The following is a 21,501-nucleotide window of genomic DNA, read 5'->3' as shown; positions in this document are numbered from 1 at the left end:
GTCAACAGATCTGGGCTGGAGCCTAGAGATTTATGTTTCTAAAAGTCCCTGGGGGCTTCTGATGGCATGATCTCCTGTTCTCTTTATTTTTAGACTCAGCTCTGCAAGTTGGAGGAAAATCATAACCACTTTTGGTCTCTTCACAGGCAGGGAAGAGCAGATCACAGACTTTTAGGGCTGGGGTCATCTAAATCTTGTGTTCCAAGGAGGGAAACAAAAACCTGGAGGATTAGTGCCCCATAAGTGGCAAGAATCTGGCTGGTGAGCCAGGCCCCACAGAAACACTGCTTTATATGCTGATAACTGCCCCCCATCTCCACCCCCCCACTCCAGCTCCCAGCCCAAGTCAATTTTAAGGTCACACCCAAGGCTGGCTGACTGCCATCTCCCTGGCTTGCTCCAGCCTGCTCTTCATCCTGCACCAGACACCACATCTCACCACCGTCCCTGTGATCATCGTCTCTTGGCCTTTGGAGCCAGGAACATCCTGTTTCTTTTCAAACAGGTAATCTAGATCCCAGAGGAGAACTGCCTTTTTATCAGATGGCCTGTAGCTTCCACCGATTTTTGTAGTTTGTCCAGGAACTAGGCAGGGTTGGGGAGGGAATGCCATGCTACCCAGAGCCTCTTGGGCCTCGCAGTAATGGGGCAGAGCTCCTCAGTTCCTCGAAGTTCCACCCTTCACTTCAGACTCCACTTTAAACTACAATAAGCGATTACAGCAGATGTCTTTCTTCTGAGACTCATCCCGTGGATGCAGGTGTTTGGCTCAGCAAATACTGGAGTTTCTCCTTCAATCAGAGTTAACAAAACAGAGGGTTTCCTGAGTCAGAAGCGAGCTGCTAACACGGCAGCGTGGAGTGTCTCATTACGTTAGGCAAACTGGCTCTTAAAAAGCCCATTTGAATAATAACCTTGAAAGTGAATTCTTGCTAGGAAGCGCTCTGGAATTCACCTCAAAGTGAGCTGGAACCACGCAGTGCTAAACTCAGCAGGTCAGGAGTCCGGCTCCAGTGCTCTCCATAGCAACCGTTAGTTTGCTCTAAAATGGAAGAAACAGTCTTAGTAGGGAGGCGTGGTGCTGGAGTGGAACAGACTCGTGGGACATGCAGGTTCTGTTTCTGTTCATCCTAACAAAGGAAGAAACGACATAAATTTTAGGGCACGGCTATGACATAGCAAGTTGGTGACCCGTTCTGTCGTTTCAGGAAAAGCCAGTGTGTGGGGTGCTTTACTTAAACTTTTGTGCTAAATGTCATCTTTATCACGGCCCTCTAGGAACTCATGTTGCTAATTATAACCCCATGGCAGGCAGGATCATCCAAAAGTGGCTAACAGGCCACCATAGAGCCAGAGGACATGTCTCAATTGAATATGAAATTGCACCACCGTGTGGCTGAACTGCTGAACACCAGGCTTCTCCGGCAAGAGTTTGAAATTACATCATAAGCAAAGCCATAGGCATTAGCTACATTTTTCACAACTATGACGAAACACTTGGGAGTTAAGGGAAGAAGCACTTATACCGGCTCTAGATTCTAAGGGGAGCAGCCCACCTTGGTGAGGAAGCCAGGATATACTTAGAGCCTTAATAGGATAGCTCTGGAGGGGTAGAGCCACAAGAGAACAGCTCTGGGATGGGGGTAGAGCCACAATAGGACAGCTGTGGGGTGGGGTTAGGTAGAGCCGCAATAGGACAGCTCAGCCCTGGAGGAAAGGTGTCAGGACTATTTGAAAGCCAGACTACCTGAAGCTGGGGTGTGGTGGGGGATGGTCTCCCCGCAGGATATAGGGATCCTGCTCCTCTCCTGGAGAGCCGCTCCAGCTGAGTTCTGCTCTGCTCCCTTATGGGAGTGTCCTAGCCAATAGCTCTCTGCTTCTCTGGCCCAAGATGTTTCTTCTGCTAACATAACACTCTGCTATGGAAAAGCCCCCTGCAGAAATGTAGCAACCTCAGCTGGCCTTGCTCAGCCCCCTTAAGAAGCGTCCTAGCAAGGTTCTTCTGTTCTGCTCCGCCTTGCCGAGGCTCACTAGGGAGCGTCTCAGCAAGGTTTTTCATCTTGGTCCCCTAAGGAACGTCCCAGCCAGGTTCTTCTTCTCTGGGTGGCAAATAAGGTCATCACCCAAGACTTGAGAAAGAGATTTTGGAAGGAGGAGTCCAGAAGAATGGCTGCCTCTGCCACTCCAGGGCAGCTCTTAAATGAAGGGGTGGAGAGGCTTATATAGGGCTTCTTAGAGGTGGAGTTTTTCCCAGGGAGAAAGGGGATTGGTTAATTTTTTCCCTGTTCAGGGATTGGACAGTTTAGCTGGTCAGGGGCAGAGATGGCTCTGGCTTCATGGCCAATCTGTGTTTCTTTCACTGGTCCTTTTTAACTTTTTGACTCTAGTCTTAGGACCAGGGCATATTTCTTTCTCTGGCTCTGATTCTAGGGACAGGGTGTGTTTCTTTGACACTAGTTTCACATCCAGGGCACATGTCTTTAGTCCTGGATTCAGGGATAAAGATGTTTCTCTCCCTGGCCCAGGTTTCAAATACAGGGTGTGTTCTTTCTCTGACTCTGGGTTCAGAGTCAGGGTGCTCAGTGATTGGTCGGTTTCCTGCTCCAGTTATCCCTTTTACCCCGCAGGAACAGGAGCTCTTCACCTCTGGGCAGAAGGGGAAGCAGGAAAGGGCCTCGGCCAGCTTTCTCCTTCCCCCTTTTTCGCTAGGTCTGGAACTCTAGCCCCAGGATAGTGCTGCCTGCATCTGCATCTTTCCCCTCCAGCTAAACCTCTCTTCAGCCAGCCTCACAGACACGCACAAAGTGTATCAGGGTTAGGATTAGGGCACCTCGTTAGTTCATTCACCTGGTGCTTCTGACTACAATTAAGTTGACAATCAAAATTTACCACGATTCCCTCTAAGTAACACAGCATAGTATATGTCACATTGAGAACAGCGTTTCCTTCTGTTTTTCTTAGCATGCACTTTTCTTTGACATGGTCAAGGTACGCCCCACACATTTATTTACTTATTATTTATTTATTAAGATTTTCACCTTCTGTATCTTTCCTTAGGTCCTGGAATCTCAAAATATGCTCAGAAAACAAATGAAATAGACACATACCTGGCCGAATGCATGAAAATGTCCACTGAGTTGATCCCAGCCTCTAAGCATCGTGAGACGCCTGTTTACCTGGGAGCCACAGCAGGCATGCGCTTACTTAGGTAGGGCAGTACGTAGAGACTAGGCTACCAGAGTTCGAGGCAGTGCCAGGGCACCCAGGATTATGGGACTCAGAGCTATCTCACATACCAAAGCCTGTGCTAAGAAATAAGTTTCATTAGGTATATATTATGGTAAGTCTCAAGTATCTCCCTTGGGGACATCAAAGGGGACAGAGTATTGGAGAGAAAGATAAGGATGTGCACTCTGAAATAAGGAAATGAAGACAGAATTAATCAATATCTGGGAGGAAAAGGGCAAAAGAAGACCCACAATATCCCAAGACGAGTAGGTCTAGCTAACGAAGCGTGGTTGGTCATCCCATTGGTATGTGAATTGTTTCTATCTTCCATCCATCCATCGAGAGTGTTGCAAGTGCCTGCTCAGTCCACAATCTAATGAGAAGGTAACTCAGCCCTCAAGGGAATTAGACTTCCATCCAGGGCGATCTGTTGTTTGACTGTGCAAAGCTGCTGTGGGAGGCCTGGCCTTGCTCAGGAAGGAAGGTAGTCAGAATGGCTTGCCACAGCAGGGCTGTATGAGCTGAACCAGGAAGGAGGGGCCAGAGGGGAAGGAAGGGCAGTGCTGGCAGAGCACAGCTGGCCGAGCACAGCTGGCAGAGCACAGCATCCACTCAGTTAGCCATCCATTTAGCACCTGTGACATGTCAGAGAGGGCTTTAAGTGCTGGGGGATAAAGTACCGAGCAAAACACAGCTCCTGACTCCATGGAATTTGTGCTCTAGTGGATGCACAAAAATAGGGAAAGGAGAGAGACCAGGGCAGAGGCAAGGACTGCCATAAATCGTCACATGCAGAAGGGTCTGCCTGGGAAGGAGATGGGAGGCAGTGAAATACTGATAGAAGCTTGTGTTCTCAGCGCTGTGTCAATACTTGACCCACGTTGTTTAATCAAGGTCACTATGAAGCAATTGAGCAATGCCGTCAGGCACCTGAAGCCCCATGGCTGGAAAGCGGCATGACCAGGGCAGTGAGTGGCAGGACCTGCACTAGAAAGTGCCTTGTGGTGCACGCCAGGAAGGCTGGAGAAATGACATGCTGTTTAAGGAAGCAACAGTTGTTGATACTAGAGGTGGACTGGAGCAGAAAGGCGAGGGGCACTATGTCTATGTGAGACCCAGCGGGAAGGTGCTCCCTCTCACTCAGGGGTTCTCGGAGTTTCAGACTAGGTCTCGGGAGCAAGTACATCATCATAACACAACCCTAAATACTCCCTTTAGGTCTCGAAGTTTCAAACAGACTTAAGAACTGAGTGATAATAGGAAGATTTTCCCAGGCTGGCTTCAGGGGACCTTGGGCATCTTTTGTTCACTTCTACAGCCCTAACTGATGTTACTCAGAGTCTAAAGTATAAGCAAGCAGGGGCCACAGTGATGGTTAAAGCAGCGCTTACCAACCAGCAATCAATATGGCCAGACAGCACCAAGCTGCCACCACAGTCAGTTTGAAAACCTCTGGTACTTTGAGCTGGGGAGCAAAGACAAACCAGTACTTTGGGAAGATACATCTACTCAGTGGCTGGAGGATTTGGACGTGGAGATGCAGAGCCAAAAGGATGACTCCCGTGAAAGCCATGCACCGGGCCCTTGTGTCTCCTGTTCTCCTGTGCTATGTTCTCTAGCTGACATGGGTAGGTGGGACTATGAAGACGAAACAATGATAACCTCACCTCTTCTTTTGTGTAGAATGGAAAGTGAGCAAGCAGCAGACAGGGTCCTGGCTGCAGTGTCAAGAAGCCTTAGAAACTACTCCTTTGACTTCCAGGGTGCCAAGATCATCACTGGCCAAGAGGAAGGGGCCTATGGATGGATTACTATCAACTACCTGCTGGGCAAATTCACTCAGGTAAATACCTCACACCGAGGAGGTGGTTCCTAGAGGGTCAATGCCACCGCTGTCTTAGGCAATATTTAGATCTTTAGCAAAATGCATGATGGGCGAGAGATGAATGAATGAATGAATGAATGAATGAATGAATGAGCAAACGAGCTCCTACATTTGTAACCATCCCTAGAGAGGTATATTTACTTTACTGTTACCACTGGAGAATATCTAAGCTATGTCTCATCCCCGGAAGACACAGAGGAGATTAAAATCTATTTTTAAGATTTTATTTTTATTTTTAAAAATTATGTGTATGGTACACCTCTGTGTGGCCACGTGTACATGGGCATAAGTGCTTTCAGAGGTCAGAAGAGTCTGTTGGATCTTCTGGAACTGGAGTTACACGCAGCTGCGAGCCTCCCAGTGTTAGGACACAAATTCAAGTCCTCTGCGAGAGCAGTATGTGCGCTTAGCCGCTGAACTTTCTCCAGCCCCCATATCTATTTCATCTAAGGTCATTTTCATCTTATTTAAAGTAAGACTATGTGGGCGGAACTGAGTGAGACTGGGGCAGGAGAATTTCAAGTCGGAGTCTAGCCCGAGCCACTTGGTGAGACTAGTTTAAAACAGAGCCGAATGAAGCAGTGTTTGCTAAGTAAGGAGCGCCTAGGGCTCTTCTCTCTTCTTGTGGGGTAGCTCACCTCTCATGACAGCACCCCCATTAGCAGACCCCACCCCCATAATGAAGCTTGAAAACAGAACCTTTTCTGGCCTAGGCAGTGTAGTTGGTGACTGAGTGGGATTTGCTCTTGCTTGTGAGCCGTAAGCTTTCCTGGCCTTACATTGCTGTTCTCTGAGCTTTGTCTTCAAAGCCCTCTTGCTGGCGCTGATTGGGGAACCCACAGTGGGCTTTGCCCCACTCTCTGACCCTGGTCCTCCATCTTTAGGAGGTATGCTGTCCAGAGATTCCTACTCCTGTCCTTTCTTTCAGAAACAGAGTTGGCTAAACCTCATCTCAGCAGACCAGAAAGAGGCAACCTTTGGCGCGTTGGATCTCGGTGGCGCCTCTACACAAATCACCTTTGTGCCAGTAAACAGCACTATAGAGGCCCCAGAAAACTCTCTGCAGTTTCGCCTCTACGGCGAGGACTACACTGTGTACACACACAGCTTCCTGTGCTATGGGAAGGACCAGGCACTCTGGCAGAAACTAGCCAAGGACGTTCAGGCAAGTGCAACCTAATTCAGTTCTGCCTTCCCCACATCTGGTCCTCAGCCCCCACATCCTGTTGTTCCCCCTTTGTAATTCAGCAGTCGGTCTGAAGCTGGGCATTGTGCCTTCCAACCCTTCTCAGGCAGGACACCAAGCTCCATCTGGTGGACCCCTGTGACTCGGTCCACCCAGACATCCCCTCCCATGTTTGTTTACTGCCCGATCTCCAAGGACATCACTCAGATCTTTTCTTGGAAATTAGTGTCTGGCCCCAGTGGTGTTGATAATGCGAGTTACATGCTAAAGTATTGTCTGGGGGAGGAGTGGCCAATTGAAAGTTTGTCCACACCATTTTTTAATCAAAGAGGGGAGGGGGAAACCCTCTGTGTGGAAAATACAGAATTTGTCAATCAGCACTTTAAAAATTGTCCCCAGATGTTGTCTGCGGTTTGAATTGAAGAATAAATACTTGATGCGACGAGAGGGCTGGACACACCCTGGCAAATACACACAGAGCCAAGTTGTCACATCCAGCTGTCCCATCTCTGGGAAGGGACAGCCCTCACCCCATGCAGTCTCTTGTTCTTAGAACCATCACCATCAAGACAGCCATCTTGAAGCAGGTGCAGCTGAGAGGTGTTCCCACACACCCCCAGTCCACACTATGATTGGCCATAGCAGCCTCTCTTTTTCTCTTGGGGCTTAAAATCTGTTTGGTTTTTCATTGCTGGAATAAGAGCCCCGAGGCATCTTCCCTCTCCGGGAGCTCCCAGTCTGCTGGGGTAAGAGAAGGGACGGCATGCAGACCCAGCTCCATCCAGGCTGGAGTCTCTGGACATGTGTCCTTGTGAGCCTGCTCCTCGTCTGTGATCTTAGCACTAAGAGCCCAGGGAGATTCCCAGTTCATGGCATTTATGGGTTCATGCATAAATACCCTGATACATCGTATGCCATGCCTGGACCCTTGTCTCTAAACCTTCCTTTAAAAACTAATTCTCAAGGGGGATAAGGCAGAATGGGGCCATGAGAATGCCGTTCTGAGGACCATCATTTGGCATTCAAGTGCTCCTTCTATTCAGGTTTCAAGTGGCGGGACCCTCAGGGATCCATGCTTCCACCCGGGCTACGAGAAGAGAGTGAATGTCAGTGAGCTCTACGGCACCCCCTGCACCAAGAGGTTTGAAAAGAAGCTACCGTTCGATCAGTTTCAAATCCAGGGCACTGGCGACTACGAGCAGTGCCAGCAGAGCATCCTCGAGCTCTTCAACAACAGCTACTGCCCTTACTCCCAGTGTGCCTTCAATGGCATCTTCTTGCCACCTCTCCATGGGAGTTTTGGGGTAAGTTTATGAAATGGTAAGATATGTCAGCTAGAGTGTTTTGGGTTATAAGTTGTGCAAGATGCGCCTATAAGGTATTTAAATAATACCAACTTCTTTTCTTACGCATAGTAATGTCCCGATGCAACTGAGGGTTTGTCATTTGGCCTCACAATATCAGTCTTTAGGATTGCCTTCTCCATTATCTTTTTGGTATTCTCATGATGCTAAGAATGTGCCTGCTGCTCCAGGCATCACGTGGTCAGCAGCAGAGTCAAGGTAGGAAAGAGAATGACGGCGAGAGGTTTCTCTTTGTGCTTCTCTCATACACCAGACGCCTTTTGGGGTCTGTTGGCCAGACCTTGGTGAAGTACATGTCCTGATGCCATCTGATGGAGGAAATTAATAGGCTATTTGGATTAGTTTAATTGTTGTTTGTTTTCTTCTACCTGGGTAAAATGAGGGTTCAGTAAGCAATGAAGACAGAAGCTAGCTTCAGGATATATACCCCTCAGAGTAGGCGCACGCAATGGGCTGCAAACCTGAGCTCTCAGTGCACAGAGAAGGATGTCAGAGTAGCAGCAGCCCTGGGATGACACCACTGAGGGATTTAGTCTCTAACAAACAGGAAGCAGAAATTCGGAAACCACCAAGGAAGAACTTAAATAAGCACCCATTTCATTAATAAATAGTAATAAATAAGCATCCCTCAAAGTTTGGAGACTGGGGGGTTATTGGATCCTGACTCCCCATTCCTTCTCTTCCTAAGCTCTCCAGAATAGGATAAAGTGTTGGTGCTGAGGAGGAAGAGATGCCCCTTGATCTAGTCATTGCCCACACTGCCTGTTTGTTTCCCGAGACCAAGCACTACTGCCATCACAGTTAAGAAGGGTTTTGATCCTACTGCACGTACGGGCTTTGTAGGAGCCTAGGCAGTTTGGATGCTCACCTTACTAGACCTGGAAGGTGGTGGGTGGTCCTTGGACTTCCCACAAGGCAGGCAACCCGGACTGCTCTTCGGGCTGATGAGGGAGGGGGACTTGATTGGGGGAGGGGGAGGAATATGGGAGGTGGTGGAGGGGAGGAGTCAGAAATCTTTAAGAAAGAAAGAAAGAAAGAAAGAAAGAAAGAAAGAAAGAAAGAAAGAAAGAAAGAAAGAAAGAAGTGTATCACAAGAGTTACCTATCATCCGCCAAGTACCAGCTGCAAAGCAATGGTTACAGATATATTCATTGTCTACAATACTGAGCCAAGGACCAGGGCCTTTATCTTCCTTTCTCCCCTTTCAGAAACCTGAGCAGATGACAAGGGGAGATTTAGTTTTGCCCCTAGACCTCACATGAGAGGAGCTTGTGTGTTTACAAGGTCTGCACGCCCAATTTAATGTCACATAAAGAGCGCAGGGAGAGAGCACCGGGTCTGTGGTCATCAGACCTGACTGAACCCCTGTCCTGTGAACTGTAGCTGCTCTCAGTTGGAGTTGTCTCTGAGGAAACAGTGGGAGAGCCATGGACCCAGGCCTGCCTTGTGGCGAGACTACAACTTTCCCCTTTGTAGGCTTCTGGGATGAGTACAGCACCAGCAATGGCTGCTGAGTACAGCTGTTAGCATCGATTCTAACCCCAAACCTGGCTTGGGTGCCATGTGGCTGATCTGGTACTAGCTTCCTGCCATGGGGCTTTTGGAAGACCAAGCGACTTTCCCTGACTTGGAAGAAACTTTTAGAAGAGGAAAGATGGGAACACCAGAGGGAGGCATATGACTAAGGTCTCTGGAGACAGCTAAGGGCTTTTTCGTTCTAGTTGTAGCTAGGGAGGATAAAGCGAGAGAAAAGTGATGCATCTTCCTATTAGAAGGAATGCATCCCTGTCGTTTCCAGAGCCAGTTAGCCCAGAGCTGTGAAACCAGAGCATTTGCGGAGAGGCGAGCTTTGCTGCAGCTGCAGCCAGCATGATGCTCTGGGCCTCACCCTGTAAATGCAGCATTAAAATTAGTCCGTGTTCTCTAGTCTGGCTGTGCTGTGGCCTTGGCATCTAGATTGAATCTCGCGTCAAAGCAAAGTGGAAACATCAAGAGGAGAGAGAACATCTGTTGAGGATTATTCATGAGGTAATTTAGAAATTGTTTCTTCGGAACGCATTGTACAACTTACATAAACAAGAAAGAGCACAGATAGAGAAGCATAATGAAAGCTCATTTAAAATGCTTTACATACACGTGCGCCCTGCTGGCCAATGAGCAACACGGTGGAAAATCCACATGCAACAATTTAAAAATTACTTAAGCACTTATTAATAGGTGCTTTTTTAATTTTGCATCAGGGATTTATTAAGTTGTCCAGACTGGCTTTTTTTTTCTTTTTCTTTTTTTTTTCTTTTTGCAAGTTTCCTGGCTCCAACTCAGAAGTAGTTACTTGGGATGATAGCCATGTGCCACGAGATGTCCCTTCCTTCCTCCTCCTCTTTCTTTCCCTGTTATCCTCCTTTTTGTCCTTTGATAGAAATTAAGTTTGTAAGTATTTATTACAAATCAAAATTGAAGTTCTTAGTATGATCCGACATGAAGGAACCTAAAATCTTTAAGGGTACAGTGAGAAAATCAAGGCTTACAAAACCACATTTGTCAGAACCAAGCAGAGACATCTTTAGGGAAAATGCCCAAAGCCCCACTGCCTAGATAATGCCATTGTCGTTATCTGGTCAGGGGGCAAAAATCCAACGCCTAAGGTCTCAGCTTCAATCTCCCTTCTCTTTTTACTGCCAAGGAAGGCTTCACGCTTGGCCCATTAGCTCTAGCCGCTTATTGGCTAACTCTCACATATTAGTTTAACCCATCTCCATTAATGTGTATCGCCACTTGACTGTGGCTTACCGGCATGAGTCTAACCAGCGTCCATCTCAGGCAGGAGAACCATGGCGTCTGTCACTCTGTCCTGCTTCCCAGCATCCAGTTCTGTCTCCCCTGCCTATCTAGGTTCTGCCCTATCAAAAGGCCAAGGCAGTTTCTTTATTCAACCAATGAAAGCAACACATAGTCAGAAGGACCTCCTACACCAATACTGACCTGGAGGGTGCATGGCATCCTTGGGGCTCATCTGGGTTTCTCTTTATCATTTTTATTTTGTTTAGAGATTTATTTATTTATCATGAATGCAATGTTGCACCTGTATCCAGATCTCAATCGAGATGCTTTTGAGCCACTATGTGGTTGCTGGGAATTGAACTCAGGATCTCTGGAAGAGCAAGCAGCTCTCTTGACCTCTGAATCATCTCTCCAGCCCCTTATTATTTTTTTATTGCTGCCTATTCTGCTTGTGTCTGGCAAGAAGGCTCCTGCAGCGTCATGACCTGTATCCACCACTCTCCATACAGATTCTGTCACGCTGCTCTGCTCTGCTGTCCTGCCCACAGGTTGCCAGCATTCTCACCCATTCCCACACTGGGTGGGGGGTGGACTCCTGCGGTCAGTGCTCATAGAATCTCCACAAGAAGTTAAGCAGAAACCCACGTTCTGCAGGGCTAGCGCTGTGGGGCCTGTCCGCCAGGAACAATTTCCAGTGCTGCCTTGCCTATTCCCCGCAGTTCTTTTGGAGACAGTGTGGAGCAGCCTTGTTATGTGGTTGCATCTGATGCTATCTGCTGCATGTTCACTGCCCTGAGATAGACCGCAGCAGAGCCTGTCACAGCTGCTGCCTGTGCACCCCTTTCTCCTCCAGCAACATGAAGATCCACAGTCTGTCTGCTGAACACTGACAGGTTACTTGATGGGTTGTTATCTTTGGAGGCATCTGGTGTACACACATATCCTCCTTGGTGGTGCTCACTTCTGCTGTTGAAGTCATGTCCATTTCTTACTTGGAACCATTTTATTATCTTTCATAATGACCATTCTGGTCACTGGCTGCCACCACCACTGATATAAAGCAACTAAGCCAGAACCCCCGAGTGCTGCTTTAGAGGGCAGTGGTGGCTTTGGGGTCCTTGCCTCACTGATCCTGGTGGCAGTAATGACAGACAGACTGTATCTCTGAAGTCTATTCTGTTCTTGCTACTGACCAGACTTTGAGCTCCCCACAAACATTTATCGGCTAGTAATATATTGCTGTCGACTAGAATCTTTGCCAATAACCTTGAAAGCCAAGTAAAACATATTTTCTATGTTATGCATAGAAATAAGCAGTGGAAATATGTAGGAACAACAAGAGATAGCTTTTTTGCTACTGTACAACTGCACTAAAAGATACATAGTTCATGGGACGAACAGAAGTGCAGTGTGGCATGTCTGTCAACTAGAGGTTTGCGACACCAGAGCTCACCATGAAGCAGCGCGAAGGGCCATGCAGCGGTGACAGTTGGGCAGTGACTGGTGTATTATCTCTTGGTACCGCACCATTTAGGTTTCTCTTGAACGTTCATGGTGTCCTACACTAGTGCACATCAGTGCCGGTGTGTGCATGAGATTTGATCTTTTCTCTTAGGTTTACATGTGTTTTGTGGTAGTAGATGATAAAATACCTTCAAAATCCAAATATCCCAAGTCTGAAACTCTCTGAGCTCTGAGATTCAGATTTCAGAATGCTGTCATTTGGTCAGAGGGAGTGATCGGATCCCATTCTCCGTTTCTTTCTTCTTTCCTGTGAGAACAACCCACAACCCCCTGCAGGCTATTCCAGGTGTGCCACCATTGCAGAATCAAAGGCAGTTTGCACTTTTGTGACTGGCTTATTTTGTTTAGTGTAATGTCTTCAGCAATCCAGTCCGGTCTGAACCCTCCAAGGGACCACAAAATTCTGGAGAATTTGATGAAAGTTAAGGATCTTCCCATCAGAAAAATGGACATCAAGAAATAAACTGAAAAATCAGCATAAAATTTAAAATACAATCCCTTATGGTGAATCTGTGATCCCCAGCTTATGAACCTTTATCCCACACCAAAAAGCACATGAAAATAGGAATTAAAGTCCAGGCCTGAGCCTAACTAAGCCGGGCAATGTCTAGGAGTGAACACTTCTATAGGCGCTGAGGGCCAGTCTGCACAAAAGTTTGGAAGGCAGATTCAGACACCAGTGCCCAGACATGTGATCCTAGAGCTTACACCACCGCTTCCTCCGGCCAAGGCGGAGTCAACCTAATCCCTGGTGTTTGATAAACAGACAAGGAAATTGGAAGGAATGAGCAAGTTAGAATGCAGAAGGGAGTAGGGACATGTCAAGTGGTCAGTTTGGGGGCAAGTGCCCGAAGCCCATCTCTGTCCCCACAAACACGTGTGCTAACCCTCGCTTCATCTAAACAACATCAATACCCACAAACAAGCTTACTCTTGCTTCACCTAAACAATGTCCGCACCACCTCAGTGCTTACCCCATCTAAACAATGTTAACATCCCCGACCCACTCCATCTAAACAATGTCCGCACCCGCTTAGTGTGTGCTCACCCTCTACTCCATTTAAACAGCATCAACACCCACAAATGTGCAACACCCACAAACATGCTTAAACCCTCCCTCTTTCTAAGCAACGTCAGCACCCTTCAGTGTAGTTTGGTTGTACCTTTTGTTGGTTGATGGATAAATTTGGCTTTGAGTTAACTTTCTTTGTTTTCCTAGAAAGCTGTTAGTAGATTGTCAGCTATATTACCAGACAACTGTTTAGACTGGATATACAAGGAAAATCAAAGTTAAACAATGAAATCTTACTCCATACAAATGAACCATGTGTCATACAAATGCGCAGTTGCTTGCTTTTGCTACATTAGATATGAGTTCTATATAAACGAGGTTTGTAAAATTACGTGTTTTTAAAGAAGCTTCTGCTGGGTTTATTTTAGCTGAAATCGAAGCAGCCAGCTTGTTTACACCGTGGGATCGCCACTAGAGGGTTCCCTTGTTGTTAGAGTGGGAAGTGAGTGAGCTCTGGAAGGGTCTGAGTGGAGGCTCCTGCTGCTCCTGCCCGTTTGGACACAGCTGACACTCTGCCCTCTGCTCTCCCAGGCATTCTCAGCCTTCTACTTTGTGATGGATTTTTTTAAGAAGATGGAAAAAGACAGTGTCTCCTCTCCAGAAAAGATGACTGAGACCTTAAAAAGTTTTTGTTCAAAGCCTTGGGAAGAGGTAAGTGACCAGAAATCACAACTGTGAAATTGGTCCTGCACCCGCAATGCCAAGGAGGGTGTGAATCTGCGCATGACCTCATGCTGATTTGACAAAGGTCCAGCAAATGTGTTTGAAGGCCAGCGAGTGGGGCTAGGAATGCCATCCTCACCATGCCCTGATGATCTATAGTGTCTCAAGCAACAGCCTATGTTTCTTACTTAATGCACAATTTTGCAACAAGCAGCTGCTCCCATGGGTTTAGTGGCTTCTCTCTCACTCAGCCATTGCTTCTTCAGTTCAGTTGCCATGGATACAGGATGGCTGCCATGGCCTTCATAGGTCAAAAGAAGGAAGAAGCAGATGCATCTATCCCTTTTCAGGATAAAATAGACCATCCCAGAAGTCCCTCATCAAAAATAAAATCATCCCTTTATTTTTAAAAGCTGATTTTTCTATTGTTTTATTTCTGATTGATACATTTTTATGATATACAATATATTTCAATGTTATATGTACATCATACATATATCACCGTATCAGAACAATGATTATAATTGTCACCTTAATCATGTACCATTTATTTGTGGTGAGAGCATTCAACAATCCTTTCTAGGTTTTGAAATCTGTAGTTTGTTATTGCTAATTATAGTCAAACTACCACATGAGAGAAGAGCAGAATTTGTTTCTTTCTGGTGATGACCTATCACCTCCTTACTAACCTCCCACCATTCCTTGTACCGTTGCTTTTCCTGTCCTGGATGGCCAACACTCCTTGTCTCAATGCTATGAAATCTTTTGTGTGCTATTTATTATATAATAATGGGTTTCGTTATGAATGGTTTACTTTTTAATATTCCATATAAAAATAATTCAGTATTTATCTTTTTGTGTTTGGTTTACTTGACTTAATAATAATGTTCTCCAGGTTCATCTGCATTGTACAAAATGGCAGATTTCATTATGTGGTGTGTGTGTGTGTAAGAGGGAGAGAGAGAGATAGACAGACAGACAGAGACAGACAGACAGAGACAGAGAGAGAATCATCGAGTGAAAATGCAGATCCTGAGTTCTGAGTTTGAATCCCTGGGTGAAGAAGGCTGCCTTCCTCAGGATGCTGGTGCTGTCTGTCCTCCAAGGGCTGACCTGAATGCTAAGGCTTTGTTGGACATTGTTTCTTTAAGATGCCCGTAGAGGCCCTGCACTAACTGTGAACACCATGTAAGAGTCTCTGCTTAAACAGAGACCAGTGGACTTCCTTCTGAGAATGCTTTCGTGGCGTTTAATATGCTAACACATTGTTGAGTTATTCCAAGCATAGGGGATGGAATTAGATGCTGAAACTGACTGTTTCTGAAGCTCTTAGATGGAAGGAAGGAACCACTTTTTCCCTAGAACACTTACTGTTCTCACCCAGAGCCCCTAGGAAGAAAAACTTCCTTGGGAGACCCAATTGAAAACTCTACGCCCTTCAAGGAGTGAAGCGCCATCCCATCCCCACAGCCTGTAGGAGAGACTGACCCTCAGATCCATGGGAGCTGGGACTTCTTTGGCTCTTTATTGGATCTATCAGTGAAAAGGAGCCATAGAGGTGCCCATTCTACAGGTTTGATATTTCCCCCACTACCTCTAGGTAAAAGCATCTAATCCGAAAATAAAGGAGAAGTACCTGAATGAATACTGCTTCTCTGGGGCCTACATCCTCACCCTCCTTCTGCAAGGCTATAACTTCACAGGCAGTTCCTGGGACCAGATCCATTTTATGGGCAAGGTAACTTGGGAATTGGTTGGGGGTGTGGAAGTTGGGAGGATGTTGGTGACAAAGCAGTTTTGAACTCAGAAAAGGTGGGAGTCCATGTGATTTAAGTTTTGACTTGACACCTGTTCCATCCACCATCCCGCCAGCTGGCTTTGGTGTCAAGCCCTTCTGGGAACAGCAGGCAGCTATCTGCCTCTAATGATAGCTGTTCACATTCTATCATTCACCTTTCCACACACACAACCCTTAACTGGGTCTCAAAAGGTCAGTTTATTCATTTACTAGTATTTCATCAGCCATTGTCCACCCTGACTTCAGAATTCCTCAGAGGCGCCCCTTTGTGACTCAGGAAAGGACGATAATGGTTTCTTATCAGCCTTGCTAACGGGGCTGTTGGCTTGGCAGCATGGCCTAGAGTGAGACCGAGGAAATAGCTTCCCTGCTGTGCTTCCCCACAGTGCCACCTGCAGGCATCCAGGAGTAAAGAAGCAAGCAGCCCGTGCGAGGTGTGAGCCCATTTGATGCCAAGAACCACAAACAAGCGGTCTCTGTGTTGCTAGCCCCAAGCCTGCTAATGCCTAAAATGTTTTAAAATACAGTGATCTCAGACAAACCAAAACATTAGAATCAGGATTATGGCAGCTCCAGTATACTCATGTGCTAATACTCTCTTACTAATGGATCTTGCCCAGTCCAACGAACCTTTTCCTTATTTTAACATCCCAGACTTCCTTCCATGCTATAAGACTATTTCATTTTTAAAGCCGGGCAGTGGTGGTGCACGCCTTTAATCCCAGCACTAGGGAGGCAGAGGCAGGCGGATTTCTGTGAGTTTGAGGCCAGCCTGGTCTACAAAAGCTAGTTCGAGGACAGGAACCAAAAGCTACGGAAAAATCCTGTCTCGAAAATCCAAAAAAAAACAAAACAAAACAAAAAACCAAAAAAACCAAAAAAAAACCCAAAAAAAACCAAAAAGACTATTTCATTTTTTAGAAGGATCTGTGTTAAATTTGGTTGATACATTGGACAGTGTTGATTTATATTCTTGGAATGCTACTGATGTCTCCAATTTGGGGTGATGACTCCCCTAAATCTTGAGACTTCTTTGGCATGTACAGTCAGATAAGGTTTCCATCCCATGTCAAGAGGAAAAATAGTCCTATTGACATGATTGTCAATATGGATTAGGGTCGGGAAGGAAGGGTATTGTAAGTTGGCACAACCTCTTAGGGGATATTTTTTGACGATATGTGCTAAAAGCCTTAAAAGTGTGTCCATCACTGTCTTATTTTCCCATTACTTGAGTACTAACTAATTGGTTAAAATGGGTGAAAAGCAGTCTGTGCTGGAAGTGGCAAGTATTACTATGTGAATTCTCCCAGACACAATGTATTATTTACTTGTTTATTTTGTAAAAACAGCAGCAATACATTCTCAGAGGACCAGAAGGAAATGTCGCAGGAAAGGCCTGAGCAAGTCCTGTGTGGCGCTGCCTGTAGAGCTGTGGGTTTCTTCTTTAGGCTGCCTATTCTTGCTAACTTCTCTGTGTCACCATGGACAGCTCTTGTCATACAACTTTTCCAAAATTATTATTCAAATATCACCTCTATTGCTGCAAGTTCTGGGTGACTGGAAATTATTTTTTCCAAAGGCTAGAAGGTCAAAGATTGCCTCATAACTTTATAAGAATCTTTATCAGCAACGAGGTGCATGGCTTTCCAACTTCACAAAGCTAGCTTGCTGGAATGATTTCCCCCCGTGAAGCCCTGGGTCGACGTGGCTTCTCTGGCCTAGCAAGGATGTCCCAGGCTAGAACCAATCATTATTCCTTCATCTTTTTACCTGTTTCCTGTTACCCCTCACTGAGTCCCCCAACTCATGAAACAGAAAGAACGTGGACTTCTCATGGTCTCTTTGAATTAAGTGCTCCCAGGCAGGTACATTGGATAAACATTCAGTAAGCTTCCTGAACTTCTAGAATGTAGTGGTGAGCCTCCAAACTCTAATCATTTGCTTTGTTTTTCCCTCCACGTCATTCCCAATGTAGCATATAAAGTTAATCTATTGTGTAAAGTACGCAGGGTGTTCTCTTCCCATTGGGTGCTCAGTGTTATGGGAAGGGTTGCGTGGCCACTATGGATTATCTTTTTGGACCACAAACAATGGGATTTTCCCCTACTATTTTCAGATCGAGGACAGCAACGCAGGGTGGACTTTGGGCTACATGCTGAACTTAACCAACATGATCCCAGCTGAACAGCCGCTATCCCCGCCTCTTCCTCACTCCACCTACTTCAGCCTCATGGTCATCTTCTCCCTGATCTTGGTCGCTGTGGCCATCACATGTCTGCTCATCTATTGCAAGCCTTCCTATTTCTGGAAAGCGTCTGTATAGCAGGAGCAGCCGGAATTTGCTGTGTGGAGTGAGAGAGCAACTTGCTCAGGGGGCGTGTTCCTCCCTGCAGGGGACTCCAGAGTCACCGTCCCTGCTTTCCAGGGACAGTCTGGACCAGCACGAAGCGACAGAAGCAACGGAGGCTTTTGCTGAAGCCTTTCCTTGGGAACACTCAACCACTTCCACTGCAAGGACTTCCTGGTGATGTTCTCTTGACTTTCCCAGCTACCTTCCCTCTCCTGTGTCCTCTGTGCTTGTGATCATGACTTTCATGGTCTGCGTTTCAAATAAAGAACAATACCAACTTTGTCTCAAAGAACTAAGAGTCCCAAGTGCCACACTGCCCAGTGTGAGCTGACTGTCATAGCTTTGGGACTCCCCCTCCCCCATCTCGTGAGGAACGCCATGCAGTGCCTTTGGAGAGAAGAGACACAAACCCATTCCAAGCCTGCCCTTTGGATAGGAGGATTTTCTGAAATAGATATACACGTGCTAAAGCCAAAGAGTGTTGTGCAAAGGAGCCAATGTGCTTGTGCCATTGTTGTGATTCACCATCTGCTGAAGATAAGAGTGGAAGCCGTTTGTGTTCCTGCGTGGTGCCAAGATGTTCTCAAGAAGAGCACATGGGCCAGAGGTTTTTGAAAAGCAGATGCACACATTGGCATTTTGGGGATACTGTGTGATAGTAGTGTGTGTTGCTAGGAAGAAAACTACAGTTGCCACTCAGGACTGGGAAAATATACCCTCTAATGCATCTTCTAGAGCTCTTTTTTTATGGTAAAATACACATAACATAAATTTCACCATATTTGCATTCTGCTCAGTACAACGGAATATCATTTAGTAATTTACCGTGTTATACAATTATCACTATTATGAAGATTTTGTTTCCAATTAGGTGTGTATGCGTGGGTCTGTGCACATGAGTACAGTGAACATGGTGGCTGGAGGAAGGTATCAATCCCTTGGAGCTGGAGTTAGAAGCAACCAGTTGTCAGCTGTCCAGTGTGAGTGCGGGAAATCAAACTGAGGTCCGCTGCAAGAGCAGTGTGTGCTCTCAACCTCCGAGCCACCTCTCCAGCCCCTACGCCGCTATTTTATCCCCTTCTATAACCATGGTGTTGGCCAGGGACAAGAGTACACATGCATTTTCTCAAACCATAAACTGTTCCATTGATCACTAAGTAGACTCTGCTCTGCAGAGATGGCTTACTGGGTTTAAAAGCCATACAGCATCCTAGTGTCCCAAGACTTAATTTAGTGAGGAGGGCAGGCTTTAGCCCTGCTGTGGTATTTACACATCAAGTGTCGCTACCCCTCTGTTATGCAACACATGCCTTGTTTCCTTATTTCATGGAGTGTTTTGTGGGGTAATGGCTAAATGCTTATTTTATTATGGAAAAGTGGAGAGGTCTTGTACCTTTTCTATGAGTATTGCTGCAAGAATTAACTGTTGAGCAGAACTGAGCAGTGATGTATCCTCACTCTGCCCCAAGCTGTCTGTCCATCTCTGGCCTGGGGACGTACTGCTCAGAAAGGAAAGTTTCCCATAAACTAGATGTCAAGTGCTGTGTATCTCTTGGGCAGTCAAGGCATTTCTCCTTTTTACAAGTGTCTTCTGTTATTCCCAGCGGATGTGCTGCCGTATTGTAGGTGCCATTGACCATCGGCTGAGCATTTGTGGGATATTCTGTGCTTGGGTGCACTGTGTTCATCTTCCCATTCTGTTCTCACAGCAGTCTGAAGAAGGCGGCTCTTACGGCTCCCAGTGCTCATGGCAGAGTTGTGCGCAAACTCACATCTTTTTTTCTTTTTCTTTTGTTTTTGTTATTGGGTTGTTTTTTTTTTTGCTTTATTTTGTTTTTGTTTGCTTTTTTTTTGTTTTTGTTTGTTTGTTTTAAGACAGGATTTCTCTGTGTATCCCTGGCTGTCCTGAAGCTCACTCACTCTGTAGACCAGGCTGCCCTTGAACACCAATCAATATCCACCTGCCCCGCCCCCCTGGGATTAAAGGCCTGAGCCACCACACCTGGCCATTTTCCTCTTTTCGAACAGCCCACTATCACTGCCGCCAATATGTTGGAATTCAAAATGACTAGCTTCCTTCAAAGAATGAAAATATCTCTTGTTTAATTACATTTTTGTCTTGTTTCCCAGGTTCAAAAAAAGAATAGAGACAGTTAGGTACAACCTGACCTCAGTTCCATTGGCGGGAAGGTTAGTCCAGGGGTCTTCTTTGGGCCCTTCTGGGTGGAGCAGGCCAATAAAATTGAGCAACTATCAATTAATTTTAATATTGGATTGTTCATTTGGTTGTAGTTAATTATTGTTCATCTCTAGACTTTTACCCAGGACTCAGAATCTGGTTCTACTAATCCTATTCCTTTGCAAGTTGGTTTTTTTTTTTTTCCTATGAGCCTACAAGGGCAACCAGCCAGCAGAAGTGGGCTCATCAGGATATAAATAAAAACATGAAATTACAGAACTAGGCTTTGTATGTGTGTGCACATGGGTATGTATGGGAGAGAAAAGTGTCACTGCATCCAAATAAATAAACAATATCATGTGACATAAACAAAAGTCTCAAAATACATTTCATTTTAGTGTGTTGTTAACCAAGATCCATACGGGAAACAGATGGTATGTGCCAAGGCAGGAAGCAAGCAGAGTTTAAGAAAGAGATTAAGCTCAAAACATTCCCATTTCAATGATTAATCAATGTAAAAATTATTTGTGTATGGTTTCAAAACCCCACGCTTCCAAACCCTGTTGTGTGTATTACATTCACTTCATGATGAAGACTAGCCACCTTGTAGGCGCCCAACACTGGCTACATGTTGGCATATTGGCACATTTGGAAAATGCTTCTGATGTTTACAAGGTAGGTAAGAGGTAAGCTCTTCTCCTTGGGGAGCATAGGCTGCCGCATCCCTGTTGCTCTCTTGTTACACACAGATATGAATGGTATTCCTAAACAAGCTGTTTAGAGCCCAGCTGAGCATTTCTCTGTCTTCCTATGGCTTTGCTACCTTTGTGTGACAACTGGGCCAAGACATGTGATGTGAGCTTGAGAAAATTCCACTTGGAATCAGAGGTAGTACTTCATGTTTGCATTTCTCAAAATGTAAATTTCAATGTCAAAATAAAAATCAAAGATTATATTTAGAACCTTCAAAAAAGTCATATATGTATGGGTATTTTGTCTGCATATTGTATGGGCCCCACCTGCATGTAATGCCCAAGGAGGCCAGAAGAGGGCACCAGAGCCCCTGAAACTGGTTTTGTAGGGGATTTTGACCCACCATGTTGGTGCCATGAATCTAACCTGGTTCCTCTAAAGGAACAGCCAGTGCTGGTTCTCTATAGCATCAATATCTTTTAAAAGTAGAAACAGCTGTGCATGGTGATGCATGCCTTTGATTCCAGCCTGGTCTACATAGTGAGTTCCAGGACAGCTAGGATAGCCAGGGATATGCAGAGACCTAGTCTCAAAACAAAGCAAAAACAAAGTAAAAATGATATAGACTACTCTTGTATGGAATTCTCAAAAAAAATAAACAAAAATTTTAGCTTTAAAAATAAAAAACTCACAGGGCAGGGAACCCTGATTGCTCTTTGGGCTGACGAGGGAGGGGGACTTGATTGGGGGAGGGGGAGGGAAAGGGGAGGCGGCGGTG

At 45.9% G+C, this 21,501-nt stretch overlaps 1 protein-coding gene across 2 annotated transcripts in view; it reads left to right on the top strand.

The window, feature by feature from the left end:
• The window catches only part of Entpd1 (ectonucleoside triphosphate diphosphohydrolase 1), an 82,914-nt gene extending 61,708 nt beyond the window's left edge, over positions 1-21,206 (top strand). For both annotated transcript variants that reach the window (XM_050147444.1, XM_050147438.1), the window contains exons 4-10: positions 3,058-3,208; positions 4,912-5,071; positions 6,042-6,278; positions 7,343-7,603; positions 13,572-13,691; positions 15,304-15,441; positions 17,618-21,206. In XM_050147444.1, the coding sequence (XP_050003401.1) occupies positions 3,058-3,208; positions 4,912-5,071; positions 6,042-6,278; positions 7,343-7,603; positions 13,572-13,691; positions 15,304-15,441; positions 17,618-17,824 (1,274 nt within the window). In that variant the 3' untranslated portion in view covers positions 17,825-21,206. The remainder of the gene's footprint in view (positions 1-3,057; positions 3,209-4,911; positions 5,072-6,041; positions 6,279-7,342; positions 7,604-13,571; positions 13,692-15,303; positions 15,442-17,617) is intronic.
• Positions 21,207-21,501: the final 295 nt, after the last annotated feature.

Source organism: Alexandromys fortis, unplaced genomic scaffold (genome assembly GCF_014885135.2).
Source record: "Alexandromys fortis isolate MF-2015 unplaced genomic scaffold, M_Fortis_MF-2015_v1.1 scaffold_16, whole genome shotgun sequence".
NCBI classification, from domain to species: domain Eukaryota; kingdom Metazoa; phylum Chordata; class Mammalia; order Rodentia; family Cricetidae; genus Alexandromys; species Alexandromys fortis.
Note: the sequence above shows the minus strand (reverse complement) of the source record. Positions and strands in the feature narration are given on the sequence as shown.